This window comes from Silene latifolia, chromosome Y, assembly GCF_048544455.1.
Source record: "Silene latifolia isolate original U9 population chromosome Y, ASM4854445v1, whole genome shotgun sequence".
Taxonomy (NCBI): domain Eukaryota; kingdom Viridiplantae; phylum Streptophyta; class Magnoliopsida; order Caryophyllales; family Caryophyllaceae; genus Silene; species Silene latifolia.
The window spans coordinates 347143671-347152348 of record NC_133538.1 but is presented as its reverse complement, the minus strand read 5'-3'; the positions used below and the strand labels follow the sequence as shown (position 1 = coordinate 347152348).

The window sequence follows — 8678 nt, the reverse complement described above, 5'->3', positions numbered from 1 at the left end:
TTCCGTTAACTCTATCAGAATTTTGCCAGATGATTTGTGTGCAGAGTTTAGGAAGCTTAACTTGGAGTTTGTAGAACCTAGTAGCGTATGTTTGAATGCCATGGTGGCTAAACCGGAGTTATTCCATGAGATCCGAGAGAAGCAGGTAGCTGATAATAAGTTAGCTGGAATTTGTTCTATATTGGGAGGTGGTAAGGCTATTGGTTTTGAAGTCAATCCAGATGGGGTACTCAAGTTTCGAGGTAGATGGTGTATTCCTGACGATGCCGAGTTGAAAATAAATATTTTGAGTGAGGGGCATAACACACCATATTCAGTGCTTCCAGGTGGTGATAAGATGTATCAAGATTTGAAGGTCCAGCTTTGGTGGCCCCGGATGAGGAATGACATTGCTGAGTATGTGAGTAAGTGTCTTATTTCTCAGCAGGTTAAAATTGATCAAAAGAGACCAGGTGGTTTGTTGCAGCCGTTGGCGATTCCTAATTGGAAGTGGGAGTCTATCTCTATGGACTTTGTGATGGCATTGCCAAGAACTGTTGGTGGTAAAGATGTTGTTTGGGTGATCGTGGATCGTCTGACGAAGTGTGCTCGTTTTGTGCCAATTAAGGAGACTTGGAGTTTAGATCGTTTGGCAAGTGCTTATGTGGATGAGATAGTAAGATATCACGGTGTTCCTTTAGAGATTGTGTCTGATCGAGATCCGAGATTTCGTTCCCGTTTTTGGCAAGCATTGCAAAAAGCTATGGGTAGCAAGTTGATGATGAGTACAGCTTTTCATGCCGCTACAGATGGACAGACGGATAGAACTATTCAGACTCTCGAAGACATGCTCCGTGCTTATGCCTTGGATTTTCAAGCGAGTTGGGAGAAGAATTTGCCTTTGGTCGAGTTTTCCTACAACAACAGTTATCATGCAAGTATCAAGATGGCTCCTTATAAGGCTTTGTACGGGAGGAAATGCCGCAGTCCTTTATGTTGGGATCAAGCTAGTGAAGTCCGTGAATTGGGTCCTAAGAAGATATAAGAGACCATTGACGGCGTAAAGCTGATTCGAGAAAGGATGAAGGCAACATAAGATAGGCAGAAATCTTACACAGATATAAGACGACAACCTTTGGAGTTCGAGGTAGGTGACAAGGTGATTCTCAAAGTATCTCTGATGAAGGGTGTTAAGAGGTTTGGGATCAAAGGGAAGCTGAGTCCTAAGTATGTGGGTCCTTATGAGGTGATTAAGAGAATTGGTCTGGTGGCATATAAGTTGGAGTTGCCAGCTAATCTTGGGAAGGTTCATGACGTGTTCCATATTTCCCAGCTAAGGAAGTACATTAGCGATCCCGGTCACGTCCTGCAAACTGAAATCTTGGAAATTGAGCCTAACCTGACCTATGAGGAGCGACTTATTCGCATTTGGGATAAGAAGGAAAAGCGCCTCAGGAATAAGGTTTTGCCTTTAGTTAAAGTCCTTTGGAGGTGCGACAAGTTCGAGGAAGAGACATGGGAAACTGAAGATTCTGTGCGAGCAAAGCACCCCCATCTTTTTGAGAAAGGTGATTAAGTATTATCACCCTATTTAATTAGTTTCGTTCTCTTCTTTCCTACCTTCTGTTTTCTCAAGTTAAGTTTCGTGGGCGAAACTTTTTAGAAATAGGGGAGACTGTAACACCCGCATATTCCGTCATAATGTTAGTTACTCTCGAGCTTTAAATTTCTTTAATTGATTTTATAATTTTTCTAAGTCGTCATATTTATTTAATATGATAGGGCGATAATTTTATAAACTATGCGTATTATTTAAAATGCTAGACTATTTTATAAAGTATATAAATTAAATTATTTCCGACTCATATTTTAATATTGAAATAAATATTTTATTTAAGTAGACTACGTCATTTTATTATTCTATGCTAGACCGTCTTGAGATGATGTTTAATCGTTAAGGTTATTAACTGTAGCCTATCAGAGAGTCAACCTCGTATGATAAGGTTGTTGGTAGACCTAAATCACATCTCCACGATCCTTGGGGAAATCCCACGTTTCTGTTACTTTATTTTCTTTAAAGAGAGGTCTGACGCCACTCAATTTATCTCATAAACCAAATATCATCATCTCTTCGTCATTTTTGTGCTCGCCAAACACCTACCTTCGGCATCTCAGTTCTCACTCATTTCTTAACGGTTTTCAGTAATTTTTGCGCCATTCTCTTCACCTTGCGGTAAGGATCATATTCGTATTATTTTCGTTCCACTTCGCCTCCTTTAATACGTGACCCTGTAGCCTTAAAACGTGTAAGTTAACGCCGTTTCGTTCCGTTTTCGACATAGGTTCAAACTCGGATGACCCGGACGCCGACTCTTACGTTGTTGACGATTCGATTGAAGATTAAGCGCTAAAAGGTAACGTAAACGACTATCCTTGGTATTACGTTGCGGTTTTACGGTCTAGTATGTTAGATTCATTAATAATGGTGCAAGTTATTTACACGTTTGGCTTATGTTGATTGATTAAATGAAGATTGTTAGTAGTTTGGTTAAGTTAGTCCTTTTGCCATTTGCGTATATAGTTGTACGAGTTTCGTTCTTCTACTAGTATGGGTTGATTTCATTGAGTATGCATAACATGTCTGCGTGGGTTATTTTTTTATTGACTTCTAATAATATTAATATTAAATATGTTACCATTGTAAATATGAGTAATGACATGTGCCTAGAGTTAATCTGGGCTAAGTGTTTTTAATCTTGTCGTCTAGTTAGTAATTAGAACTAATGATGGTTTTGGTTTTAATAATGGATTAATGGTGTTTCACAATTACGAAAAGTAGGCTAGACTTCTTAATTTTACTACTAGTAAGCAGCAGTATGTATGTTTATAATATAATCAATATGTGATAGTTTTAGTGCCTTTGTTTAGACTGCTTATTAAATCATAAGAGTGGAGTATGTTGCATGAAAAGTTACGTAGGTAGCTGGTGATTAGTCATGAAAAATATAATAGAATACCTCTTATTGATTTTGTTACTGTTTAGAATAGGAAAATGAGATGGTATTGTATATGTACTTTTGTCAATTATTTTTGCTGCGTCGTATTGGTATCAGTGTTGCAGTTACATACTCGTAACCCTTATAGTATATATTTGCTTCATATTAATTAATTAGTTCACCAATTCCAGTAATTATGAATCGTCTTAATTTATCTGCTTCACTTGTATCCTAGTAGCTTTGTGTATGGGCAGTCTAGGCAGGACGGAGTTGTCCTATTAGCCCGGTTGTTTATTGGCTGATATGGAGTCTATGGGGTCATCAGCCCAGATGTTTGTAGGCTTGGTGATTGTCGAATCGGGGTACATTTATCCCGAGAGTGTGGCCATACTTAGACTGGGACCATATATTTATCGTAGTCCTACCGTAGGGATAAGGTAACAATGATGGGTTACCTTGACGTTTCGCCTTACTGAGTGGTAACTGATTTAATATGTTTGTTTAATAAGTTTACGTTTGTTAAATGACTCATTTGATTTATTTAGTTTAAAGTTTGTTTAATTTATAGTGAGCTTATAATTTTAATTGTATAATATGTTATTGGTAAGTTATTTACATATTGATTTGTCTTAACTACTTGATTGCTTTATCGTGATGTAATATGGCTAGGAGGATGTTTGAGTTACTCCCTACTGACTGTGGCTGTCATTCTTATGACTGACAGGTGGTTGATGATTGCTTATTATTATTTGTTGGGGTTGCATCGAGTGAGCTAGCGAGCGCCTTTGTTTTACCGCACTCTATTAGTTTTATTTGACTCTTGTTTTTAGACTTTATTTCATTTCGGATATAGGGGTATTTATTCCCCGTAGACCTTATATTTCAATTTGAGTACTCTGTTTTTATTCAGTAGCTACCGCGGTGTCAGGGTCTTTTCGCCACCTTGAACTTAATTTATATTCTTGTTTTACCGTGGTTGTTTCAAGTGGTATCAGAGCAACCCTGCGACCATGTGGTGATGGGAGGCACTTGTTATACGCTCCTAGAGGCAGTTGTTATACGCTCCATTGTGATCACCCACATAGTGGGGGATGATTCTGGGTTAGCGGCTATGCTGCCAGGCGCAACGAGGACGTTGCGTTCTTCAAGTGGGGGTGATTGTAACGCCCCACGTTAATTGAAGAGGTCTAGTGATAGGCTTAAATGACTAGTGCTTAAAGGGATTGGAAGTACTACTCATATCAACAAAGTGCACTTTCTTTTATGATCATCCATGCGAAAGAACTCCAAAGTTAAGCGTGTTTGGCCGGGAGTAGTCTTAGGATGGTTGACCTCCTCGGAAGGTTCCCGGGATGCGCATGAGTGAGGACAAAATGCGCTTTAAAGGACCCGTGTTGATCTGTGAGCCATGTACACAGCCTGGTGAGCTATCATAAGTATCCGCTCCTAACCCGGTTTGGGCCGGGGTGTTACAAATAATTCGTGATTTGTTGATTTTTTATTTTATTTTATTGGCCATATTAATGCACTGGAATGGTGTTTCTAATGGAGATGTACTTAGATCTATGTATTTCTAAATTTAAATGGTGGACATAATCAGGTCTAAGATACTATTGTTGATTACTAAATTGTTGAGTTTTTCTAATCCCATATAGACTTGTTAATTAAATTAATTAAAATATATCGGTTGTTTCATTTGTAATTTTATTTTATTGAAGTTAAATACAGTAGTAAATAGTTTATTTTTTAAAAAATTAGGAAATTAGGATTTTTCCACATCTGGCTTCTTAATTAATTACTTAAATTATTCTAACCCGACGCATCCTAGGTTGTGTTAACCCGACCCGAAATGGGTTGATCTAAACCAACCCAACCTGGGATGACTCAACCTGACCTAACCTTTTGAAGAGTTAAGAACGATAAACACCTAAGAGGGTGAGGGGTGAATTAGGTGTACCTTTTAAAAAATTTCTCCTTTACTTGGTTAATGACTAACACAAGTAAGATCTATTAATACGAGTTTGAGAAACTTAATGGATTGTAAGTTCACAAACGGTACAACAGGTCTATGCAACAGTATGAGAGACTGTTGCACAGTACCGAGAGCGAGATTAACGTGTAAAAGAAGAATGATAAGAGAACGTGAAAGTAAATAAACAAACAAGACGATGTTTAAAAATTGGTTCAGCTCGTACTCCGGAGCCTACGTCCAACCGTTATTGTATTGCTTGTTTAGAAATTTACTCAAACTTAACTAAACCATTACAATGAAAACAACTCGCCAACCTACTCCGGTTGCAATTGCTTAAAGCTACTACGCTTCAAGACTTAAGGTTCTATCTCAACGGTTTACAGAGTCAGAATCTCAGTGGTTCACTTAAGAACATGGAGATTACAATTAAGACCTAAACACGAGAATCATTGAACATATTCGTTTATGCAACAGTTAAGCGAACTGATACTTGGAGATTTTACAGCTTTGAAAAACAATTGAAGACTTTTGAAAAACAGAAAATGGTTTTGCAAATGATTGATGAACAATGCTTTTAATGCTGAAATGATTTGCAAAGTGTATACAATGAATGCTCTTTCAAAGTCTTGCAATAAATGAAAAATGAAGTGGCTATTTATAGAGAAAGGTAGTGTTTAAGAGAAGGATCTTAACACTACATTAATCTAATATCCACAAGTTTATAGTATGAATTTTTATTTAAAAAATATAAAAGAACAATCAGGTTTGAGAGGCTCAAGGTGGCTGCGTTTTTCCAAAGAGAATGAGTGTTTCCCATAAAATATGGGAACTCACAATTTTGCCACAAATGGAAAAAGTATAAGACCCATTTTTAGCATGAAAAACAACTTGCACAAATGGGATTGACATCTTTAAAATTATTGTGCAAGCATATTCTTTTTGTTCTTTTTGTTCTTCAGTTTTGAAATAATGTTTCTCTTGAACATAGAAAAGCTTTTTAAAGAATTTCAAACACTTGTGAATTTTCCCGAAAATTTCTCCATTCGTTAGTACCAGAAACCATGGTGCAACAGTCACAGGAACTGTTGCACGATTTTGCCATAACTTATGCGTAAAAAAGAATATGTTGAACTACCTCGTTTACAACATTTGTTCTAGACTATGGGCATGCTTGACTTAATCTTCATCTTGATCATCTTTGAACTTCTTTGATCTATTATTGGATGCTTCAATTTGTTAAGCATTAAACTAAGAGGCAAACGATTAAATCATAATGAAACTTGGCATCATCAACCAAGTGTGTTCTAACAAATTCCCCCTTTGATGATGGCATGTTTTAAATATGTGTGAAGTTCCCTAAGCCCATGGTGAGTCGGTCTTTGAACCAAATAGTAAGAATATCAATTAAACATGATCAAGGTGAATGGGGGTCAACATGCTTGGCCTAAGTAGAACATCTTATCATCATAGCTAAGACAAATTCACGGTGAACGTTAGCCGAAGAGTTGTTAGTTAACACATAAACACATAATTTAACTACTTCCCCCTCTTGACATCATCAAGAGAAGGACAGAAACATGTTCAAGTAGTACATAATTAAACCAAAGACAAATGTTCAAAATAAGAGAAAAGAAACAGCCCATAGTTTGCATAAAAATTAAGAACAAAGAGCCAAAAGGATAGGAGGGCAAGGTTAGGTACGGATGCCTCATTCATCATCGGACACATGACCACCAAGAGCTTGCACACACTCAATGAGATCCTCATTCAGGGTTTTGAGCTCAGCAACATCTTCCTTAAGGGTCTCATTATCCACAACCAATTTGGACACCATGTTCATAAGCTTGTCCAACTTACCGAGTAAAGCACCCATTTCAACAGTTGAGCCAATTGTTGCACCAGTTTTACCTCTACCCAAGTACTTGCGAGTCAACTTCCCATTGTTGATAGCCAAAGTCATTTGAGAAAGCAAACCCATGGTCATGTCATCACTGAGTTTTTCAATACCGGGGCTACCTTTCATGACTATCTTCCTTTTCATGAAGACAATGGACAACCACATACCGTATGGAATCACGTTTTTCTTGTCAAATTTCCCTTTTTGGAGGTCGGGGGCAATCTCATTGATACGGTGGAAGATTAGTTGAGGAAGGTTGATGGGACGGCGTTTGATAATGTGGTAAATAAGGAGCATCTCAAGGAGAGAACATCGTCCCCTACTGTTATTGCTTGGTAAAATGGCTCGGTGAACAAGGTTAAAGGTGAAACGGTGGGGGGCTTGAAGTTCATGGGCATATATGTTGGTGGTGCCATTTTCATTGTCGGGTCGAAGGGTTCTCATAACCTCACTAGCCATAGTTTCATCAACATCACCCCAAGTAGTCTTAGGAAAGGTGGTAAGAACCACGGCTTCAACCTCAAGGTAAGATGCAAGTTGGTCAATGGTCAAGACAAAGGGTTTTTGGTTTATAAATGCCGAGAGAGTTCCTGATGCAACATCAACCTTGACTGTTGCATAGAACTGAATTAACTCCGACATGTAAACCATAGAGTATTTGTCGAGGAGATTAAACCAACCCTGACCAAAAATAGCAGCTTTGAAGAATGCAAAAGCCGGGGAAGAATCATACCATGATTTCTTGTATCGTCTCTCGCTGTGGAAGCAACATGTAAGCATGCCGTGACATAGCTTGAGGGTGTCACCCGGAAGGTCGAGAGAGTTGAGATGAGCAAGGACCTCATTCTTGAATGCCTCATCGTGAGTGGTGACCATCAACTCTGTGCATGTATTGAGAGGAATTTTATCCTCAATAACATCATCATCTTCCGTTGGAAGGATCACCTCCTTCTTCCGTGGGTACCTCGGCCTTTTAGCCGCTTTTGGCTTTGATTGCTTCTTTCTTTTGATACCGGCCTTAGATGTTGCCTTTCATTTGGTGGGAGTTTCAATGATAATATCATCATCATCATCACTAAACAGTTCGGTGATTTTGATTTGGGATTTGGTTTTGGGGTTTTCGGTGGAAAGGGGGTCAAATTTATCAGCAACAATGTCTTGATTGATGGGTTCATTTGTGGTTTCAATGTTGGGAATGACTTCTTCATCATGAAGGACTTCTTTTTCTGAATTATGATTTGGGGAATCAATTTTTTCGGCATCTTTCTCATTCACTGTTCCCTTTTCTTTCTCTAGTTCACTTTCTTTCTCTTTTTCCTCCTCATCTTTTTCACTCATTTTTTCTTCCTTATCATCATTCTTTTCAATTTCATTTTTCTCTTCAACATCTTTCTCATTTACTTTTTCTGATTCTTTTTCTTTTTCCTCCTCAACAACATCATCAACAACCTCATTTTCTGTTTCTTCTTCAATAACAGTAGCAACAACCACATCATCATCATCAATTTCTTTGTCTTTGTGGATGTTGCTTGCTATTTGTTTGAGCGTGGGCTCGTCTTCCTCGGAATCAACATCAACATTTGGGTCCAACATCAACGAGATTGGTGGACTTCGTTTTAATCCACCACGGCCTCCTCTACCACAACCTCTTCCTTTGACAGCCATGGATTTCTTTCGTGCAACATTTGGCTTGACTGTTGGCGGCTTGGTAGGAGACGGGGTGGGTTTGTCGGATTTTTCAATACTTGCAGCGGATTTTGTGGCCATTTTTTGCTGGGCAATATATTTGGGGTTGAATGTATTTCTAAGGTTTTGAATTTCTCCTCTATTTGAT

At 38.3% G+C, this 8678-nt stretch overlaps 1 protein-coding gene and 1 long non-coding RNA gene across 2 annotated transcripts; both read left to right on the top strand.

Moving 5' to 3' along the window:
- The first annotated feature begins 1159 nt into the window (after positions 1–1159).
- LOC141631573 (uncharacterized) lies at positions 1160–1555 on the top strand. The gene has a single exon (XM_074444227.1). The coding sequence runs from the start codon at positions 1160–1162 to the stop codon at positions 1553–1555; it is 396 nt and encodes a 131-aa protein (XP_074300328.1).
- A 507-nt stretch (positions 1556–2062) lies between these two features.
- Positions 2063–4607, top strand: LOC141633630 (uncharacterized). The gene is made up of 3 exons (XR_012538413.1): positions 2063–2212; positions 2322–2393; positions 3700–4607. It is a non-coding gene; the product is annotated as an uncharacterized LOC141633630 (long non-coding RNA).
- Positions 4608–8678: the final 4071 nt, after the last annotated feature.